The 24,764-nt window shown below is 37.8% G+C and overlaps 1 protein-coding gene across 1 annotated transcript in view; it reads left to right on the plus strand.

Annotated features, from left to right (window-relative positions):
- The window catches only part of unc5ca (unc-5 netrin receptor Ca), a 174,216-nt gene that overhangs the window by 79,563 nt on the left and 69,889 nt on the right, over positions 1-24,764 (plus strand). Inside the window, exons 3-4 of the mRNA XM_059549472.1 lie at positions 3,743-3,886; positions 13,758-13,861. Of these exons, the coding sequence (XP_059405455.1) occupies positions 3,743-3,886; positions 13,758-13,861 (248 nt within the window). The remainder of the gene's footprint in view (positions 1-3,742; positions 3,887-13,757; positions 13,862-24,764) is intronic.

Below are 24,764 nucleotides of genomic sequence, written 5' to 3' on the forward strand. Positions count from 1 at the left end.
TGGCTACGCAAGACTAGCTTCATATTTGCTTGACCATAAGTGATGTTTGTTAAAACTATTGATTTCTATCAGGGAATATGTCATGGAGACACTGGGGGGTTCATTATTTATACATGTACAACAGAAGCAGAGCACTAAAATATATATAAAAACATCATGCGACATCGGTGTGATCGGCACTGAGATAGATGTAGCCTCAGAACTGTTCACAGGGCATCAGAGAAACTTTGCACACAAAAATGTCAACAGCTTTATCAAAATGACAGGCCTGATCTATGCAATTACGTGTGAACATTGTGCATAACATTTTACAGCAACGTGTTGTTGTGTTACACGGTCATACAGAATTGGGCAATATGAGGGAAATGTTCTTGAATAAGCAACAGTGTTATTTTAGTATTACATACTATTAAAGTATATATATATATATATATTAGGGCTGGTAAGCGATTAATAATTAATTACATGATGTGGTGATTAATTAATCTAATTAATCGCACATCAAATTTGGAGAAATTGCTCTGAAAATATAATTTAAAGTCATTGTTGTGCAAAGCATCAAACAGAGATGACAAAAAGTAGGTTCAGCAAGAAATATTTTGTTTGATAAAATGTATTACATATAGCTTTGTCTTTTGGACCATGTGTGTAAATGATGACAGAAATTTCATTTTTGGTTGGGTGAACTATAACTAATAATTTATTTTCTTAATTTTATAATTATTACTATGATAATATTAAATTATTTTTTTAATGAAATGATACTCTAAATAATAAACTAAACCTGCCGGTAGGTGGTGGTAATGTCTTAATGATTAAGTCATCGAGTCATTTATTCATTTGTTTGATTCGTTCAAATGGCTGATTTTCATTCAGGAGTGAAGTAAATGGTTCTTTATGAGTGGTTCATTGAATCATTAGGCTTGTTCGACTTGAAGCAGATCATCATCATCAGACCGATCGGTGTGTGACATCAAAGAACCACAAGAGCTTTAGAGAGCAGACGACTCCTTGTGCTTTTGAATCGCTCTCGCGGTACTGTGATGTCATACACCGATCGGTCTGTGCAGCGCCACGTCAAAGCCAACGCGACTATGGCCAATGGTTCAACGCGCCAAATGGTTCACCAAATTCGTTCAAAACGTGGATTAAGAAATAAAATGCTGCTGTGGGTTGCTCGGGGATGAACAGTTCTGATTTGTCTTTATATTTTGTTTGGCAAAATTGAACAAAATAAGTTCATAGTTCTTAACTATGTGATGTAAATATGAGACAACATATCAAACAGGCATTTTGCCCCATAGCTTGAATTTTTAATTTAAGGAATTTTAAGGGGTTTAGACAAATCGTATAAAATCGTACGAGTGAGTTCGTACAAATTCGTACGAATAAGCCACCTCATAAAATCAAATGAATTGGTCGTGAGATAGCGTTGGAAATGGCAGATCCACACAGGTCTGGGGCGGGGCAAGTGTGTTAAAACCTGTTAGCCAGCACCCCCCATTATGTGACTCACAGCTGAAAGTGCTCTAACTAACTTATAATTGTAACAGTTTCCTACTTCAGTGTGTTACAGACATAATTTTGGTGTCTTTGGAAAGAAGACCATTTGGGCTTTACTTTTTATCAACCAGATTTGATAATGCTCAAAAATATTAAAAGTTATAGACACTGAAGTGCCTTGAAATTTTTTTACCACACTTAAATATTTTTTTTTTGATATAGAAATACATGAAATGAGTCCTGGAGCAATCTAGAAAAGTAATGGGTTGAAAGCCACATGTCTCATGAGTTTCTATTTCAAATCTGAATAAAATATCATGAAAAATGAGACTCCTGCAAATATTTTTATGAGACTATGTCTACACCCCCCATCCCCCAAATATACCAAAATATATTTCCCAATAGTATTGAAGGCTTCTACAAACTATTTAGTCAGTAAACATCGCACTGCATAGTTTTTTTTTTCAATTATAAAACACTAGACAGAAACTTAGACATCATATAAGAAAAATAAGAATAAGAAAAAAAAAGATTTAACTTTGTTGGCAAATTACAGAAAATCATGAGATTGCTAGAGATGCATATTTTACAATGAATTACGATGCAAATAAGGGCTGATGTGCTGATGGCCACTTATACAGATGGTAATAACACAAATGTGCCAAAGTAAATAATCCACTCTCTCTATTCATATAGACGCATTCACTTTGATAGCCGTGATTGAACAGTAATAGCGAGCTGATTTGCACTCAAACAGATGTTAATTATGCAGATACATTCACATTCAACATAAAACACACTCTCACAAATATAAAAACTGTTGAAAAATAAAACAAATAAAGAAAAGGGTGATCGCTATAAGTTCCGCCTCCATCAGCTGACAGGTGCGTCAGAGCGCGTCACGAGGGAGTGCCAAAATTCAAATAAACTATCTTTCGCCTATCTTTCATTCATTCTTTTTTTCCGGTGGATCGCCTCATTTTGTTTGTGACACTGTACGCTGCAAAACGATGCCGTTTTTTAACTACCAAGACACAGTTTCTGACCATGAGTTATTCCATAACGGACGCAAACAGTTCTGTCGCTGAAGAACTGGAACGCAAACAAAGGAATTATGATCCATATTACAACGTTATTGCTTCATTGGACTAAACGTGCTTCATGAGATGTCGTTCAGTGGACCCTTACCTTTCTAACTAAACCAGGATTTAAAGCTGTGGATGTGTTTATGACTCGTTATTACGACGGATCTGGTATGTACAGCGTTTGTTCATGTTCTGATGTGTACTGCTTACACAAATGTAGCAAATACAGTCTTTATAAGCTTTCCATTGAAAAACAGCGATCTGTCGTCGATGCTTGAGGCTTAGATCTTTATAATGATACATAGTTTGTCAAGATTAAATTTGTCCCGTTTCATTTAATCTGTTCATAAACACTGATACGTGCAAGTTGAAAGGTGTTCAGGACGAGGGCTAACAGGTTAAATGTGTTTTAATGCGTTATTTTTATCCATAATAAATTAATCTAATTAACGCGTTAAATTGCCAGCCCTAATACACACACATCTATATATATATTTATATTTTTATTAAATTTCTGTCAGCCACACAGCTTTTTTTTTTTACGTTAATTTAACAGGACATTTTTTACATGCGGTCTTATATCTTTTGAAGACATGATCTCATTCAGAGATGTCCAGATATTGAAGCAGGGTTGGGCATGAAGCTGAAATGTTTGCACATTTAACACTTAATGCATTTGACACACACTTTTATCCTATCTGACTTAAATTGCATTCAAACTGTACAGTTTATCAATTCCTACCCATGACCTTGAGATTGCTAGCTCTACCGTTTGAGCTAGAGGAACGCTTTGAGATGGGAATGTTTACACAAAAATCCTGTCTCTTGTTTCGTTAGCAACATGAAAAGAAAGCGTTCTTGGCGTATTTTTTAGATATGTTAGGAAAGGCAAGCACAGCCATCCTGAGGCTTCTTTGATCAGCTGATTCTCACAAAACTCACGCAGCTACACTTTCTTTGCAAGTACTTGTAAAGATATTTTCATTGGATTGCCTAGTTACATAAAAAAAAAAACATTTCATTTGAAATGTGCAGTCAGATTAGTAGTTTTGGAAAAAATCTGTGCGTGTTTTCAGTTAATGTGGACCAGACGCTATTCCGATAGCCACACGTCTGGTGACATGAGTCTGATGCGTGTGTGTGTGTGTATGCAGGTTTGGTGGTGAGGGAAGCGCGGATCGAGATCTCCCGGCAGCAGGTGGAGGAGTTGTTTGGTTTGGAAGATTACTGGTGCCAATGTGTCGCCTGGAGCTCCGCAGGAACCACCAAGAGCCGCAAGGTGCATGTTCGCATTGCATGTGAGTATAAACACACTCTCTCTCTCACACACACACTGCTTTGATGAGAAGAGTCTTTGCTCTGTCTGTTTTGACTGCAGGAGATTTCTCTGTCTGACAGACACTTTGGCTTCATGTTTATTGACACACACACACACACACACACACACACACACACGGTCTGTGAGGAAGTCTGTAAGCTGGCTGAAGGTAATGGAGCATTTATGCAGATCAGAGACTGCTGACAGGAGACAGTCTGGAGCACACAAACACACACACACTCAGGGGACTGTCTGGACATCACTTTATGGTCGTATTAATCTTGTTAATTTCCTGCAGTTCATCTTGAGTGTGTGTGAGTTGGGAGCAGGTTATCGGTGCGTCCCAAGGGCACTTCACTCTCTCTCTGTCGTCTCAGGCTGACTGTGTGTGTGTGTGTGTGTGTGTGTGTGATAGACACAGAGACACAGAGACTGAAGCCGACTGGCAGTACAACACAAGAAACTTCCTTTCATCTGGATGCTTTCAGGATCTGAGCTAAAAAAATCAATGCAGCTTTGCAATTGGTGGATAGATGGATAGATAGACCTATAGACTGTTAAACAGACATAGATAGATAGATAGATAGATAGATAGATAGATAGATAGATAGATAGATAGATAGATAGATAGATAGATAGACGGAAGGTTAATCTTCATTCATCTAACATGGTTGTATGTTTCAGGTTTGTATAGAGTGAGCAGCTTAGTAATTAGCTTAAATTAAAAACAACAGATTTTCAATGGAAAGTCCCCAGATATGTTGATGTACAACCCGAATTCCGGAAAAGTTGGGACGTTTTTTAAATTTTAATAAAATGAAAACTAAAGGAATTTCAAATCACATGAGCCAATATTTTATTCACAATAGAACATAGATAACGTAGCAAATGTTTAAACTGAGAAATGTTACACTTTTATCCACTTAATTAGCTCATTTAAAATTTAATGCCTGCTACAGGTCTCAAAAAAGTTGGCACGGGGGCAACAAATGGCTAAAAAAGCAAGCAGTTTTGAAAAGATTCAGCTGGGAGAACATCTAGTGATTAATTAAGTTAATTGATATCAGGTCTGTAACATGATTAGCTATAAAAGCTTTGTCTTAGAGAAGCAGAGTCTCTCAGAAGTAAAGATGGGCAGAGGCTCTCCAATCTGTGAAAGACTGCGTAAAAAAATTGTGGAAAACTTTAAAAACAATGTTCCTCAACGTCAAATTGCAAAGGCTTTGCAAATCTCATCATCTACAGTGCATAACATCATCAAAAGATTCAGAGAAACTGGAGAAATCTCTGTGCGTAAGGGACAAGGCCGGAGACCTTTATTGGATGCCCGTGGTCTTCGGGCTCTCAGACGACACTGCATCACTCATCGGCATGATTGTGTCAATGACATTACTAAATGGGCCCAGGAATACTTTCAGAAACCACTGTCGGTAAACACAATCCGCCGTGCCATCAGCAGATGCCAACTAAAGCTCTATCATGCAAAAAGGAAGCCATATGTGAACATGGTCCAGAAGCGCCGTCGTGTCCTGTGGGCCAAGGCTCATTTAAAATGGACTATTTCAAAGTGGAATAGTGTTTTATGGTCAGACGAGTCCAAATTTGACATTCTTGTTGGAAATCACGGACGCCGTGTCCTCCGGGCTAAAGAGGAGGGAGACCTTCCAGCATGTTATCAGCGTTCAGTTCAAAAGCCAGCATCTCTGATGGTATGGGGGTGCATAAGTGCATACGGTATGGGCAGCTTGCATGTTTTGGAAGGCTCTGTGAATGCTGAAAGGTATATAAAGGTTTTAGAGCAACATATGCTTCCCTCCAAACAACGTCTATTTCAGGGAAGGCCTTGTTTATTTCAGCAGGACAATGCAAAACCACATACTGCAGCTATAACAACAGCATGGCTTCGTCGTAGAAGAGTCCGGGTGCTAACCTGGCCTGCCTGCAGTCCAGATCTTTCACCTATAGAGAACATTTGGCGCATCATTAAACGAAAAATACGTCAAAGACGACCACGAACTCTTCAGCAGCTGGAAATCTATATAAGGCAAGAATGGGACCAAATTCCAACAGCAAAACTCCAGCAACTCATAGCCTCAATGCCCAGACGTCTTCAACTGTTTTGAAAAGAAAAGGAGATGCTACACCATGGTAAACATGCCCCGTCCCAACTATTTTGAGACCTGTAGCAGAAATCAAAATTGAAATGAGCTCATTTTGTGCATAAAATTGTAAACTTTCTCAGTTTAAACATTTGCTATGTTATCTATGTTCTATTGTGAATAAAATATTGGCTCATGTGATTTGAAAGTCTTTTAGTTTTCATTTTATTAAAATGTAAAAAACGTCCCAACTTTTCCGGAATTCGGGTTGTATTTACAAAGGTGTTTGTGTGTGTTTGTTGACTCATTCAGTCATACTATTGTGAGCAGAGGGGCATTGTGGGAACTCTTAGCTGGGTTATTTTATGGGTGACTGAACCGGGCAGAAATTCTCTCTCTGTCACACGCCAGCACACACAAGGTACAAACACACTCACACAAAAACACACTCCCAGACGTACAGCCGCTATCACAGAGAGAGCCACAGACATGACAGGAAGATTGAGCAAGATGATAGATTATCTCTCACTGATTCACCGCCGAAAACAAATTTAGTGCCCAAATAAATTCACGTTTCTGACACGTAAGCGTTGTGCTGCATGTGTGTGTGTGTTTGGAGGTGATGGGTTCATATGGATAACACTTTTTGAAGGTTTGTTTGGATTGTGATAGATGCTACAGGTGGCTCTGAGCACAGGTCTGTGTGGGAATATTTATGAAATTTTTGCAGTATTAGAAAGAATGTTATTCATTTTACATATTTAAGAATTATTAGAAAAGCCAATTTCTATGGAAACTGTACAGCTTGCAGTTTCTGTAAGATTATTTTTAGTTGTTATATTTGATTAGTGACCAAATATTTTATATTTTATATATTATTCATTTAGTTTGTGTATCTTTAAATAATGTTATAGAATTTATTTTATACATTTTATACTATATTTATATTTATTTTAAATATTTTTCGTAACTTGGGGATAGCGATGTCATATTTGCAAATGTTGCATTTGTTATAAACGTGTAAAATGTTTTATGTCTGATGTGATCTTTTTAGAAAATTTATATTTAATATGTCTTATATTTGATTAGTTTAATGACTTAATATTTTATACATGATTAGTCATGTGAAAGTATTTTTTTTTTATTTGATTAGTGACTAAATTATATTATATTACATTACTTTTAGGTCTGTATTTTATATATTACTAGTTTATGGACTGTGTATACTAATGTAAATGTTATATTTGATTAGTTAGTGAACTTAAATATTGTATATTTGACATATTATTTGTTTAGGCACTGTGTGTAGTTAAATAAACAAAAATAAATGTTATTTGATTGTGATTGTGATAGATGCTACAGGTGGCTCTGAGCACAGGTCTGTGTGGGAATATTTATGACATTTTTGCAGTATTAGAAAGAATGTTATTCATTTTATATATTTAAGAATTCTTAGAAAAGCCAATTTCTATGGAAACTGTACAGCTTGCAGTTTCTGTAAGATTATTTTTAGTTGTTATATTTGATTAGTGACCCAATATTTTATATTTTATATATTATTCATTTATATTATTTTTTGTATAATATATTTTTTTAGTTTTCTGTATCTTTAAATAATGTTATAGAATTTATTTTATACATTTTATACTATATTTATATTTATTTTAAATATTTTTCGTAACTTGGGGATAGCGATGTCATATTTGCAAATGTTGCATTTGTTATAAACGTGTAAAATGTTTTATGTCTGATGTGATCTTTTTAGAAAATTTATATTTAATGTCTTATATTTGATTAGTTTAGTGACTTAATATTTTATACATGATTAGTCATGTGACAGTATATTTTTTTTTATTTGATTAGTGACTAAATTATATTATATTACATTACTTTTAGGTCTGTATATAGTGATAAGTGTTATATCTGATTAGTGTAGTGATGTGAACGATGTTATATTTGATATAGTATTAGTTTAGGACCTGAATATGACTTTAACAGTTTTCATTTTGTTTTATTGGTATATACTGATATTTTTATATTTGGTTAGTTTAGTGACTTTAAATATTTTATATATTACTAGTTTATGGACTGTGTATACTAATGTAAATGTTATATTTGATTAGTTAGTGAACTTAAATATTGTATATTTGACATATAATTTGTTTAGGCACTGTGTGTAGTTAAATAAACAAAAATAAATGTTATTTGATTATTTTGGTAACCTAAAAATTAGATAAGAGTCTTGGAATATAGAAATGGATGTTATATTTTATTAGTGGCTAAATATTTTGTATTGGATGTTATATTAGTGGCTTTGATTGTATGAGATTAATAACTAACCTTAAATATATCTTAGATATTATTAGTTTAGGCATTGTGTTTAGTGCTAATTAATAGTTCCCTTTCAGTCGGTCACTCTCGACGCCACGTCGGTGACCGACGAATATGGGATATCTCTTCGATATGCCAATCTACTTCGAGTGTAAACTAAACGAGCCAATGCATATTGGCATGCAATTATTGCATCCAGCTGCTGCTGATCACTGCGTGAGTATAAGAGGGCAGCAGGTGCAATGCATACCAGCTTTTCGCTTCGGAGCCGAGCGTTAGTATCGCTCTGCTCAACTGTGTCTGCTGTGAACTACGAGTTCAGCACGCTCTCGGAAGCTTCGTGTGTTGGCGAGACGGCGCTTCAGCGGCGGTCGTTCCTGTATCGAGTGGATTGCACACTTCAGGCTGCATTACCCCTGTCGTGTTGCAACGGCCAATTCCCCTGCATGCCTCAGCACTAAAAGAGCATTTCCTAAAGAGCAAATTTCTCTAAAAGAGCTTCACGGGTGCGTCTTTGTAAAGATGACGGATCGTCCTTATAAGGATGCCGTTTCACCCGTGCGTTTCTGGGTGCGGTCGTTACCTGGCAACGGGTGATGGTCACGATCGCTGCCTCACGTGTCTGGGCGTCGAGCTCGCTGGGTCGTGCGATGTCCACATTAGTGGTCCAGGAGCGCCATCTCTGGCTGGGTCTGGCAGACATGAGGGACACCTACAAGGTCCGGGTTCTCAATGCCCCTGTGTCCCAGACCGGCCTCTTTGGCGACGCAGTCGAGAACTTGGCCCAGCAAGTCTCGGCTGCCCAGAAGCAGACTGAGGCGATCCGACACATCCTCTACCCGCCCGCCAGCCGCAGTGCCCCAGCCTGCTCGTCGCCGAGGGCAGCCCCCTGCATCCGCCCCGCTCACGCGCCGCATCTGCAGCAGCCTCCAAGTGGTGCCGTGGAGCTGGGCGCAGGCAGGCTGCCCCTCCCGTCCCGGCCCCCATCAAACTTGGCGGTGAGCAGAAGAGCAAGAGGCCCAGGGACAGGTGACCCAGAGAGAGGTAGCTGCTTTCTGGGGGATGGTGAAGGCACCTCTCACTCCCCTGGAGGAGGGCCAGGCGGAGAATCTGGAAATCTCGACAGGAGAGCAGTTTTCTCTCTCTCTGGGTCCCAGGAGGGCACGGAGAGTTGCAGACGGCCAAGCTCCGGACCTCACTCATCCTCCTCCTTCGCCAGATGGCAGCAGCGGGCGGTTCGAGAGCGTCAACAAAGGCCCTACTCACGCACCCTCTGCCAACCCGTGGAACCAGGTGAGCCCTGCACCCCACACTCGCACCACACTCTGGCCTGCTCACAAGCCGCCCGAGTTGGGTCCCTGTGTTCTACCTCGCTGCCCCACTGCGGGTACGGCTGTGGTTCCGCTGGTCCCGCTTGTACGGTTTTTAAGCGCCTGGTCAGCGCTACCCAGCCCGTCTCGCTGGCTTCTGCGAACCATCAGCCTCGGCTATGCGATTCAGATCGCCCGGCATCCCCCCAAGCTCTGCGGTGTCCGCTCCACTACAGTGAAAGCGTCCGATGCCCCTGTCCTGCGGGAAGGGATCGCAGTCCTACTGGCGAAGGACGCGATAGAGCCGTTCCCTCCAGCCGATATGAGGATGGGGTTTTACAGCCCGTTCTTCATTGTACCCAAGAAAGGCGGTGGGTTACGACCGATCTTGGATCTGCGAGTTTTGAATCGGGCCCTCCATCGGCTACCATTCAAAATGTTGACACAGAAATGCATTTTCGGGTGCGTCCGTCCCCAAGATTGGTTTGCAGCGATCGACCTGAAGGACGTGTACTTTCATTTGTCCATCCTTCCGCGCCACAGACCTTTTCTGCGGTTTGCGTTCGAAGGACTGGCATATCAGTACAAGGTCCTGCCCTGCAGGCTGTCCCGGTCTCCCCGTGTCTTTACGAAAGTCACGGAGGCAGCTCTCGTTCCTCTCAGAGAGCAGGGTGTTCGCATTCTCGACTACTTAGATGATTGGCTGATACTAGCACAGTCTCGAGATCAGTTGTGCGAGCACAGGGATGTGGTGCTCCGGCACCTGAGCCTGTTGGGCCTTCAGGTCAGCTCGGAAAAGAGCAAACTCCCATGGAGGATCTCTTTTCTCGATATGGAATTGGATTCGGTGCTAGCCTGCCTTTAATATGTTTAAGAGCAGGACAGCGGTCCCACTGAAACTCTTTCAGAGGCTCCTGGGGCATATGGCGGCCACGGCGGCACTTACACCGCTCGGCCTATTACATATGAGACCGCTCCAGCACTGGCTTTATGGCCGAGTCCCGAGGTGGGCGTGGAAGCGCGGCACTCACCGGGTCCAAGTTACACGTGAATGGGAAGTCTCTGGGTAAGCATGACCTCATCGTCAGGTTCCTTAGAGGGGCCAGGAGGTTAAATCCTTCCCGGCCCCCCTGTATACCCTCTTGGGACCTGTCTCTAGTGCTTAAATCACTACAGCAGGGCCCACTCGAGCCTTTGCATTCAGTTGAGCTAAAGTTTCTTTCATTGAAAACTCTGCACCTGCATGCATTTTCGGTCGACGATTCGTGCCTACAGTTTGGGCCGGCTGACTCCCAGGTAATCCTGAGGCCCCGGCCTGGCTACGTGCCCAAGGATCCCACTACACACTTCAAAGACCAAGTGGTGAACCTGCAAGCGCTGCCCCTGGAGGAGGCAGACCCAGCCCTGGCTTTGCTTTGTCCCGTCCGAGCATTAAGGTGCTACGTAGACCAGACATAAAGCTTCAGGACCTCAGACCAGCTCTTTGTCTGTTACAGAGGCCGGCAGAAGGGGAGTGCCGCCTCTAAGCAGAGGATGGCCCACTGGATTGTGGATGCCATAACCCTGGCTTATCAGGCTCAGGATGTGCCCTGCCCATTCAGGTTGCGAGCTCACTCAACTAGAATTGTTGCATCCTCCTGGGCGCTGGCTCGTGGCGCCTCGCTGACAGATATTTGTAGAGCTGCGGGCTGGGCGACCCCTTACACGTTCGCTAGGTTCTATAGCCTTCGTGTAGAGCCGGTATCCTCCTGTGTTCTCACCTCAAACGGGTAGTGGCACTGAGAGGCCCCGGTTAGTGTCGGCTTGCTTAAACCACTCCAGAGTATCCGTATTGTAGACCCTGTTGAGATCCTCCATCACCCTAAGCAGCTGGACGCAGCGGAACGTCCGGCGCTAGACCTTCATGATGAATCTGTGAGAACCATGGAAGGGTGGGTTCCATATTGAGACCTAAGCGGTACTCATATGTGTATAGTCTACAGTATAGCTTTAGAGCCTGTGTTTCCCCGGCAGACTTCTGCCTTCCCAAGAGGGTTTTAATCACCTCAAATTTCTCCTTATACTCCTAAACGGATGCTATATGTGTATTCGCCTCCGAGACCGCCTTCGGGAAGGATGGGGCTTCCGCAGCGTCCCGGCTCCAAGCGGACCGGGTACGTTTTCCCAGTGTTAACCAATCTCACCCAGTGAGGTAGTGCTTTGACAACGGTGAGTGGAGATACTTGTTCTGAGCCCCGGCCTACACCTAATAGGGGCGCAGGCGGCTCTCACAGGGCACTGGAAGGGGCAGCACCCATGGCGCTTTGATAGGGATCCCATATTCGTCGGTCACCGACATGGCGTCGAGAGTGACCGACTGAAAGGGAACGTCTCGGTTACGTATGGTAACCCTCGTTCCCTCCTTCAGGGAGGCGCCACGTCCCGTCGCCATGGTTGCTGTACCGCCGCTGAGCTGCCGGGTCCCCGGCTCGGCTCCTCAGCGAAAAACTGGTATGCATTGCACCTGCTGCCCTCTTATACTCACGCAGTGATCAGCGGCAGCTGGATGCAATAATTGCATGCCAATGTGCATTGGCTCGTTTAGTTTACACTCGAAGTAGATTGGTCTATCGAAGCGATATCCCATATTCGTCGGTCACCGACGTGGCGTCTCCGTTCCCTCCTTCAGGGAACGAGGGTTACCATATGTAACCGAGATGTTCATCTTGTATAGTGATAGATGTTATATTGGATAAGTTTAATGACTTTAAATAGCACTTGACATTATATCTGATGAGTTGAGGGACTGTGGTCAATTCGTTGCTATAAAGTCCAGACATTATAATTATGAATGAAATAGGAGTGCTGGTATACAGGTGTGTGTGTGTGTGTGTGGCTTCAGCTCTGTTTGGGATATTAATGCTATTTAAGATTTGTTGCTGTATCAATGTAGAGCACTAAAACTATGAGTTGAATGCATTACACACTCACACACACACACACACACACACACACACACAGTAAAAAGCTTGACAGGCTGAAGACGTTTTCCTTATGCGTGTGTGTGTGTGTGTGTGTGTGTGTGTGCGTGTGTGTGTTTTATGTCCAAATGAATGGAGAAATCACAGCGCAAACAATTGAAGGTTCAGGGTGAAATAGCTAAAAAAATATATGTGTGTTGATCTCAATATTTTTTACAATGTGTTGACGAGTGAAACCGCTCAGGGGAATCATCCATTCAACTACAGGCACATCAGCTATAAGAAGTAAAGTCTAGTTAATGCTTACATTATCACTATGTGCCACTACATTTTTATTTTTCATATTATGAAATATTATATATGCATACCTATTATATTTTTTTTTCTGTAAAATTGTATTATTTTATGGGAAATATAAAATGATTATTTGTTATAATATGAAATAAAATACAACATACGTCATAAATGATCGATGTATGTGTCGCCAGTCAGTAGTGAACAGATATGAAGTCTATTCTTCATCATAAACCTCACAAAGCAGCAGAGAGAAAGAGGATTGGTATTCACATTCATCCCCTCCACAACTATTCACACACATCTCTGCATTTACAATTCACAGGTTCACACATGAGGTGTGAGAAGGATGTGCTGAAGACGAGATGAGTTTGGCCTTCTGTCCATTAGACCTCAAGTGTTAGACACCCACTCACTCACACACATACAGAGAGAGACAAACCAACAGGGAAAAATAGATATTTACACCCCCACGTGAACATTATGAGATAATAAAGCGAACAAATAACACAGATGTTTGCTTTGACCTGAAAATATTTCAGATATGGGCGTCATTCACACGTCCTGTGCGCTGTATTCTTCACCTGTGTGAAGAAACCAATCACACACACTGTCAACTGCACACAAAACATCACAATGAGATGAAATCCAGTGCCATAAGAAATTCTGCGCTACTTATTATGCGGAGTGCATAAGTCTGAGAGAACATCTGATCCCCCCCCCCCCCATTTAAACCTGGAAATAAACTTCTTCTTTTTTTTTCAAATAAAATGACCACATGAAATATTCTGTGCTATTTCTAGGTGACTAATGAAGTGTAAGTAAATGAGCCACCTCTTTGTCTGCATTCTCCACAGTCTTGAGGAAGATTTTTGAGCAGGAACCCTTGGGGAAGGAGGTGTCACTCAAACAGGAAGTGCTGCTGCAGTGCCGCCCACCTGAGGGCATACCGCCTGCTGAGGTACTCTCTCTCTCACACACACACACACTCGCTCGCGTGTGTCAATACCGTACAGATCAGCTTTGCCTATAGGGATGAATGTCAAGCTCTATCCTATGTCGCCAGCTGTCAAACAATTTATTTTTTTTATAATTAAATGCACTAATTACCATGTTAAACTGACTGCTTATATTCATATAAGTAGGGTACAACAGGGCTGAAAGCATACTTTAAGAAAAATGTGCATCTCTCTTTTACTAGAAAAAATATATATGTTTTTATTTAACATTGATGGAAATAAATAATAAAAGTGGTTTGATTTGTTTAAAAATGAGTGCTGGGCAACAATTAATCGCGATTAATCACATCCAAAATAAAATATTTTGTGGACATAATATTTGTGTGTGTACTTTGTATATTTATTATGTATATATAAATACACACGTGCATGTATAAAAAATATGCTTTGTTTATATATTAAATATATTTAGATATAAATTATATGAATATAAATATTTACATGTAAATCAAAATATATACTGTATGTGCGTGTCTTTATATACACACAATAAATATACACAGTACACACACAAATATTTTATAAACAAAAACTTTTATTTTGGATGTGAATTGTGATTAATCATTGCCCAAAATGTTATAAATGTATGAGGTGGCGAGATGCGAGGACACCTGTGTGAACTTGAGAAGAACTGACTTACTGTACATCCATGAAAAATGACCTTGAAAGCAGCTGCTTAAATATGTGAAGTTTGTTGTGAGAAAAGCTTGCACATTATGTGAATGCAGATTCCACTTTTTAAAAATAATACAGTAAAGTCTGAATGTTTTTTTGTTGTTTTTAATTTTTTTGTGCTACTGTACAGTATGTGTGTATGCAAAGCTTATTTATGTCTTTCTGGAGAGTCAGTTCCACTGAACTCTAAGCTCTCATTAACTGTTTAAAAATAGAGAAGAAGTGTGAAAGTACACTGTAAATGGAGGAAAGAAAAACACACCTGACTGACTGATTTACTGTCTAACAGCTTCGACATGTTTTGCATGACATTAAAAACTTTTAAATAGAAAGGCTTCCACTAAAAACAATTTAATTAATCTTGACATATATTATTTAAAGTGCTTATAATTCTATATTTTTTCATATATATATATATATATATATATATATACAAACCCGATTCCAAAAAAGTTGGGACACTGTACAAATTGTGAATAAAAACAGAATGCAATGATGTGGAAGTTTCAAATTTCAATATTTTATTCAGAATACAACATAGATGACATATGTTTAAACTGAGAAAATTTATAATTTTAAGGGGAAAATAAGTTGATTTTAAATTTCACAGCATCAACACATCTCAAAAAAGTTGGGACAAGGCCATGTTTACCACTGTGTGGCATCCCTTCTTCTTTTTATAACAGTCTGCAAACGTCTGGGGACTGAGGAGACAAGTTGATCAAGTTTAGGAATAGGAATGTTGTCCCATTCTTGTCTAATACAGGCTTCTACTGTAGTTGCTCAACTGTCTTAGGTCTTCTATGTCGCATCTTCCTCTTTATGATGCACCAAATGTTTTCTCTGGGTGAAAGATCTGGACTGCAGTCTGGCCATTTCAGTACCCAGATCCTTCTATGCAGACATGATGTTGTAATTGATGCAGTATGTGGTCTGGTATTGTCATGTTGGAAAATGCAAGGTCTTCCCTGAAAGAGACAACGTCTGTATGGGAGCATATGTTGTTCTAGAACTTGGATATACCTTTCAGCATTGATGGTGCCTTTCCAGATGTGTAAGCTGTCCATGCCACACGCACTCATGCAACCCCATACCATCAGAGACGCAGGCTTCTGAACTGAGTGCTAATAACAACTTGGGTTGTCCTTGTCCTCTTTAGTCCGGATGACATGGCGTCCCAGTTTTCCAAAAAGAACTTCAAATTTTGATTCGTCTGACCACAGAACAGTTTTCCACTTTGCTATAGTCCATTTTAAATGATCCTTGGCCCAGAGAAAATTCCTGCGCTTCTGGATCATGTTTAGATATGGCTTCTTTTTTGACCTATAGAGTTTTAGCCAGCAACGGCGAATGGATTGTGTTCACCGACAATGTTTTCTGGAAGTATTCCTGAGCCCATGTTGTGATTTCCATTACAGTAGCATTCCTGTATGTGATGCAGTGCCGTCTAAGGGCCCGAAGATCACGGGCATCCAGTATGGTTTTCCGGCCTTGACCCTTACACACAGAGATTGTTCCAGATTCTCTGGATCTTTGGATGATATTATGTACTTTAGATGATGATAACTTCAAACTCTTTTTCACTGGGAAACTCCTTTCTGGTATTGCACCGTTTTTTGCCGCAGCATTGGGGGAATTGGTGATCCTCTGCCCATCTTGACTTCTGAGAGACACTGCCACTCTGAGAGGCTCTTTTTATACCCAATCATGTTGCCAGCTGACCTAATAAGTTGCAAATTGGTCCTCCAGCTGTTCCTTTATGTACATTTAACTTTTCCGTCCTCTTATTGCTACCTATCCCAAGTTTTTTGGAATGTGTAGCTCTCATGAAATCAAAAAATGAGCCAATATTTGGCATGACATTTCAAAATGTATCACTTTCAACATTTGATATGTTATCTATATTCTATTGTGAATAAAATATAGGTTTATGAGATTTGTAAATTATTCCATTCCTTTTTTACTCACAATTTGTACAGTGTCCCAACTTTTTTGGAATCGTGTTTTATATATATATATATATATATATATATATATATATATATATATATATATATATATATATAGTACAGGCCAAAATTTTGGACACACCTTCTCATTCAAAGAGTTTTCTTTATTTTCATGACTATGAGAATTGTAGATTCACACTGAAGGCATCAAAACTATGAATTAACACATGTGGAATTATTTATGGAATTATATACATAACAAAAAAGTGTGAAACAACTGAAAATATGTCATATTGTAGGTTCTTCAAAGTAGCCACCTTTTGCTTTGATTACTGCTTTGCACACTCTTGGCATTCTCTTGATGAGCTTCAAGAGGTAGTCACCTGAAATGGTCTTCCAACAGTCTTGAAGGAGTTCCCCGAGAGATGCTTAGCACTTGTTGGCCCTTTTGCCTTCTGTCTGCGGTCCATTTGTAATTAATTTATGGAATGTTTTTAAGTGAAAAAAAGGATGAGTTGAAAAAGATAGTACAGGAAAATCTGTTATAATTTATTTTATTTTTATAATTAATTTTTTTTTAATAATTAAACAAAAACTATTATTTGAAATGTATATTACAGGAAAATAAATTATTAAATTGATGAATTCATTAATTTTGTCACTTTTAATTATTTTAATAATATACTTTTTTATAATTGCAATAATTAAAAACAGAATAGGATGTTTTGAACTAGATAACACAGGAAAATCAGTCTAGTTAATAAAATAATTATTTTTATAATTATTTTCAATCTGTTATTTTTTGAATATTTATTGTGTTTTTAAATATTTTTATAACAATAATATTGATTAAAACAAAAAAGGATGGGTTGAACCGAAGAGTGCAGGAAAATCAGTCTGGAAAATCAGTTAAGTTAATAAAATATATATATATATATATATATATATATATATATATATATATATATATATATATATATATATATATATATATATATTTTTTTATAATTCATTTCAGTGTTTGTCTTTTTAATATTTATTATGTTTTTAAATTTTTTTATATCCATAGTAATGATTTTAAAAAATGTTGAACCGAAGAGTGCAGGAAAATCAGTCATTAAGTAAAATTATAAAATGATTAATTTTGTACTTATTAATTTTTTTATTTTAATAAATAAAACCAGAACAGAAAAGGATGAATTGAACGAGATAATACAGGAAAATCAGTATCCAGTGCCAGATGAAGTGTTGAAAAAGAGCGAGTTTTTATTTTTTCATTCGTATCAGTGTTACTTCAGAGTTCTGATGACTGGCCTGTTTCTGCACAATGTGGACGGTGTGTCTGCTGCTGAATGCTGTAGTTGTGTGTAGTGTATACACATGTGGAGTTTGTCTGTCATCATACAGTAAGTGTGAGTTGTTTCTGCTCCTGGCTTTGCCCCGAAGGTCGAGGGTTCCCAGAAGACCCTTAAAAGGCAGCTGTGGCTCCCCAGAGGACACTTCACACACACACACACACACACACACACACACACACACTCATCCGGGGCCGAGTAAGATGAGATGTGAAGAAGAGCCATGTGAATTCCACCGAGTGCTGCAGTATCTCTCTGTTCTGCTCGCTGACTCCGTCTAGACTGAAAAACCTCCGTCCCGTCCCTGCGTGTTCCCGGAGGGCACTGGGAACACCGTGACCCGGTCAGGGAATACATTTTTGTGTAAATATGATTTGCTTTTTCTGAACAATGCGAGCGAGTGACCTCTGTGTTCACCAGGCGTATTTTCTGAACACCCACAGCGTGAGGCACGGCCATTAGGGAGCCAGAACAGTCTGAAATAACAGTGCAGAAAGACGAGACCCGGCCAATCATAGAGCCCTCGTTAAAATCACACTGTTTCCATGGCGATGGCTTAGAATATACATACAGGTTAAGCTGGACACACCGGTGTGCCATATTTAGAGACCAAAGACCACTACTTTATACAGCCACAATTATATTCTTGCCCTCTGACACACACACACACACACACAGACGTGTACAGCGTAATACAGTGGCAGGAGTTTATATACTAACACAGTATATATATATATATATATATATATAAAATCTGCAGAAACCATCAGGACGCGGTGGGAAACACATGCAGATACGCTTAAAGCACTCTAGACACACACACACACACACACTATTGAGAAACTGTATTTCATACTAATGTTGTTGAAGCTGCTCTGTAACTGTGGTTTTCTAAGTTCCCTGATACTCATAATTTAAAGTAGTTTAAGTAATTTAAACAGTCAAGCTGCACTTTTCATAAATATATGGTTCATGCTCAAGAACGCTGCCATTTTCTGTCCCTGTAATTACCCCACAAAATTATAGACACCTAGTCACTAAGTCTGTTCAAAAAAAATGTTTTTAATGATTTTTTAAATGAAAGCCAAGGCTGCATTTATTTGGTCAAAATACAGTAAAATCCGTATTATTGTGAAATATTATTACTGTTTAAATTAACTGTCTTTTAATTTATATATATTGTAAAAAAATATATATATTGTAAGTTATTTCTGTGATGCGCAGCTGTATTTTCAGCATCATTACTCAAGTCTTCAGTACATTTTTTTCTTTTCTTTTTTTTTTTTTGCAATGGGAAACTTGCAATTAATAAATAAAAAAAAAAGATGAAAAATGTTAACATTAATCCAAATTTAGAAAATGTAAATAATACTGTATGTACCATAATTTCATTACTAATGTAAGTTTTAATTCACTGTCATCACAAATAGAATAGAATAGAATAGAATAGAATAGAATAGAATAGAACTTTAACATACAGAAACATTGGACCATTGTTCTGGCCAACATAAATTGCAAGACATAAACTGCATGAAATTACAAAATAAAACACTTTGGACACCCTTAATTCGGAGGGCAAAATTATTAATTATAATTGATATTATTTATAATCCATATACATTGTTTAGATAAAACAACGAGATTGCTTAATCTTGGTGTTTTAAAGTAGCACACAAATCCACTGCTATAGGGAAAACTCACATTTGTGTAATTGGACAGTTTGTGACGATTTCTCCATGTGACAACTAGCCCCGCTCTCCCCTTTCCAAAGGAATACTGTGTTAGGGTTAAAATAATAGTGTTTTAGGGTCAGGTTTTGGGTTAGTAATTGCTTTTCCAGTGTTGATGCTGGTTAGGACTTTGGGTGTGTGGTGGGAGAATATAATTGAGCTGCGTGCTTTACACTGGTACTTGTTGGGAAAAATAGCTTGTTAGTAGAAAAGTGGCACTATTTGGAAACAGCTAAGCTGCTGTCACGCTACTGACAAATGTAGTTAAGTTAGAAACACTGCTTGTTTTAGCTTCTTCTCAGGGCTGCTCCAAACACACGTTCAACAGAAAGCTGCAAAACAGCTTCCAGCAGCGTGTTTGATGCTCCTGAGCTGCACAGTTACAGGAATTAATATCTCCTTCATTAGCTCAGAGCAAAAGCACTTTACTGTGTTTTATGCTAAGGAAGATGGAGATTGTTTACAGTAACAGACTTTTATGGTGTGCCATTAATTAAAAGTGCTGATGTTCTGTATGTTGGTAATGTGTCAGCGCGTGGAGATGGAGAGAGTTATTGTGTCCGAGGTGAGTTAATGCAGTACACATGCTGACACACACATTTTGACATGTATGCACACGCCAGGTCAAAGTCATAAATTCATATCTGTAAGTATGTGTCCATTTAATAATAGCATTTGAATATGGCTTATATTCAAAAGCCATATTCAAATGCTATTATTAAATGGACACATATTTACAGATATGTATATCTTTACCTCTATTGCTGCTATGTAAATTCCCTGTACAACCTGTTTGCACATTCTCCTCTTGTACATTCCTGCTCATCTTAATATTTATTTAGTCTACAGTATACTGTCCTGCACATTTTATTTTATATGCTTTTTATTTTAATCATTTTTTTTCTTACTTTTTCCATATCTTATTTTTTTGTATAATTTTCTTGTGTTTGTATTCTTTAGTAATTGCACTGTCCATGGAGCGGACCTGACTTACATTTCACTTGAATCTTGAATCTTTATATAGAATTTATAATTAACATAAATAATTATTTGTGATTTTCCCCCCTCCAAACTAAGACTGACACATATCTTTTTATATATTGGTATGTATTGTGAAGAAAAATGTGCCTGTTTAATAACAGATTTCCAATAAAATAAAAAAATGCCCAGGTTTAACTTGCTGAATACTAGTATTCATTTATTCATTCATTCATTCTTCAGTTTGATCCATAGTGTATATTTAATGCAAGTGTGCTGTACAGTGGCTAATGCATGTAAAAAAAATATTTACTTGTTTAAATAAAATAATAAGAAATAAATAAATAAAAATGCACTTGTAACAATACAATCTCTGAAAACAATTTCTAATATAATATGCATTGTTGCTTCACTGGTATTTTATTTTTTCCAAGGATTTCTTGATTATGTTAAAATTTATTAAGAAATATTTTTTGATGATGACTGATGACTACTATCATCTTAAGAATAAACCAATGACACAACTTTACAATTGAAATAACACTTTTTATATGGAAGAAAAATGTAAACACTAAAACTGGAACATTTATTTCATGGTTTGATCATAGAACCAATATTAATAGAGCCAGAAATGATTCCTGATTATATATTGATATTTATATTGTTTTACGGATTTTGTTATTAGTTCAAACTTAAATCGCACTGCTATCATCTAAACAACAAGCCAATCGTTTCGACAGCTTAACACATCAAATAACACACATTTTATCATTTTATATGGCAGAAATAACATCTACTGGAACATCCCTTCGATTGTAAGCGCTTAAAATCAATTTTGATAGGGGCAAAAATGTTTCTTGACAAGAACAGCGTTCTTTGCTGAAACAAGTGCTTCAAAAAAGCATTAAAGACACTATATTTTAAAGGGAAAGTTGGCGAGGTGAAGCTGAGTGTGTGTGCGGTGTGTTAAAGCTTTCAAGCGAGCGCAGAAGTCAGGAGGAAGTGTTTCAGTGTGTGTGTGTGTGTGTGTGTGTGAACGCTGTAGTACTTTAACATGTGGTGTTCGTGGGGAAGTGTGTGTTCATTATGCAGGACTCAAGGGACGAATTGCACACGTTAAACACACCTGATCTCCATGATGACCCGTAACCACAAATCTGGCCCTGCTTTCTGCAGCTGTCATTTATCTCAACACACTTTCATTCTCCTGCCCTGCCGTTTTTCACTTTTTTTTTATTATCCCCCTATCCATTCATAAACACAACCAGACCATAAGATCAGGCTACTTGAGGACATTTCTCTCTTAATATTAAAATATATAAAATAAAATAGTGCTGTCAATTAATGAATCAAAACAAATTAATTAATTACACAGTATACTTATAATACCTTGATTACTATATAACTGCTTAGAAAAGTTTTATTTGGAATGATTATTTCTAATAATACATACATGAGAACATGTCAGAGAGAGAGCATGAATTATTAATTCAAATTTCTAATTTTGCATTAATTTGTACAACTTTTTATCATTTTTATAATTAATTTCAATATATTAATGTGTTGAAATGAGACTTAAAAATAATATATATATATATATATATATATATATATATATATATATATATATATATATATAATTTATTAATAATTATATTACATATTAAATACAAAATATGTAAATACTTCTTTATTAAATATCTATATATTAAATTATTTTTTTATCATACTTTTTATGATTTTTTGCCAGGTGCTATTAACATTTCTTATGAACTTGTACACACTTTCTCTGATTCTCACAATTCAACGCTATTGTACTTTTAACTGTGTAAACTTTTAACTGTGTAAACTGAGTGTAAACTGGCTCTTTAAATGTAAAATGAATCATAGGGTGCGATACAGTTTCACAAATCCATTTTATTGTAACAGATTCATGAAAAGGTATTCTTTTTTGGAGTTTTGAGTTCTGAAAGTTACAGTATGTTCATACACAGTGAATTCTTTCATTTCAAGAGATCAAAGGAAAATAATATGAGGCCTTTAAGGGTTTCTTTCTGCAAAACAATAAATAGATGCTAGTGGCCTTTTTCTTCATGTTCATTATTGTTTTAACAGATGCTTTCTTAAAGTGACTGCCTGCAGACAATGAATATAACAAATAAGAGTGATGATATCAAAGGTTACAGAGCTGCATGTGTGTGTGTGTCTCTGTGGAGTTTGTGATCTCTGGAGGTTCTTGGTGCATCTGTGTTGTGATTAATGACCGTCTCTCCTCACACAGCTCAATACAGCTCTCATCTCATTTCTCCTCTGTTCTCCTCTCATCTGGCTCTCCTCTCCTCTCTTATTGCTCAAAAGTTGCTCTTTCATAATTATACACCAATTATACATCTTTGTTTCAAATATTCCATGTAGAATTTCTAAAGAGAAATAATTATAGCTACAAATAAGACCTCTTTCACTACTGAATAGATAAAAAAGGGGATAGAGATGAAAAGGTATTTGTGATTTGATGTCAAATGAAACGGAAACATCAAATGAAGCAGACTTTAATGTTCTCCGTTTCATATACAGATAGATAGATAGATAGATAGATAGATAGATAGATAGATAGATAGATAGATAGATAGATAGATAGATAGATAGATAGAAAGATAGAAAGATAGAAACAAACACCAGTAATTAATAGATGATTTCTTGCACTTATCATAGGAGACAACAGTGTCCAGTGTGTGTGTGTGTGTGTTTAAAAGGTATATATACATATATATATATATATAGCTTTGGCCCCCAGTGACATGCTCCGATGGCCCAGTTCTGTCTGTTCACCAGTCCCCAACCCTCTTTCAATCTGTGTGTGTGTGTGTGTGTGTGCATAAGAAAGATAAATTTCCCATCCGCCCAACTACGCAGAGGAATTTTTCCTCTCTTGGGTCTTTAAGTCAGCAGCAGAACTTTGATGGCTGCACAAAAGAAACAGACAGAACGACTTTATCTGCTGAAATATTCACACAGCCATTTGCTCTTCAGATACACACGCTCAGATCTCACACGTACCTCCGACCTGAGCAGGAACAGGAAGCTGATCAGACATCAGAGTGTCAGGATCAGACTATAAGGAGCTTTATGACAAAAAGAAAAAAAAAAGTTCGAGAATTGAGGACTGTGTTCTCAATGGAAGACTAGCATACTGTGCATTTATACACTGAAAAAATCTACTGTTTTTAAAATGTAACTGTATACGTTATAATCTGTCACGTGCTACATTGTTGTCACATGACATTGCATTTAATGCTATTTAAAAAACCTTTTCTATATGAGTTTGATACATTTTTGCTGAATTAGTTACTACTACGTACCTTCTGTCGTCTGACTGACAGTTTATACTTTTTTAGGAAATAAAAGGCCTTTTATATTTGTAATATTTCGGGATGAAAACTTATTAGACAGAAGCAACTTAGGTTTACTTGATGATCCATACATCATTTTTATAAAAATCATGCTTAAATGTTTGTATCAGATATGATCAGACTTTTGAGGAACGTTTATTTGTTCATCTCTCAATCATCACTGTGTTGCTTTGCATTATAACTATAGAACTTTGATCATAGAACTAAGTACTTAAATATCATATAACTAAGACATTATTGGGAGATATAGAATGAAAACTGACATGTATATGCATGTTATGTAAGTTTTTGGTCATATAAATATCAGCATATGAACCAAATTACATAATTTTGCTCAGTTTGAATAAAACTGAGGTGTTTTTTTCTTATCGAGTATATGAGCTCCATATTCTGTCTATATCACAAGCCATAGAAGCCTGTTATATCAAATCCGATACACAACAAAACACATTAATAGACTTTATTTTATATTTTGTCCTAAGGTTTAATAAACTGTGTCATTTGTCTGATTATTATTTCATATGTCAGGCTGGCAAAGTAGCTTTACAGGGCTATTTTCATGTCAGAAATAAAATCTGGTCTAATATAACCTCAAATCAAATAATGAGTATAATATAGGAAAAATAATCTTTTTTTTTTTGGTTTATCCTTCACACTAGAAACAGTAGTTCAAGTCAAGCACATTGCATTGTGATACAGATACAGTGTGTGTTGGGGGGGGGGGTCTTGTCAACTGTTAGTTCACAAG

The sequence above is a fragment of the Carassius carassius genome, chromosome 5 (genome assembly GCF_963082965.1).
Source record: "Carassius carassius chromosome 5, fCarCar2.1, whole genome shotgun sequence".
Lineage (NCBI taxonomy): Eukaryota > Metazoa > Chordata > Actinopteri > Cypriniformes > Cyprinidae > Carassius > Carassius carassius.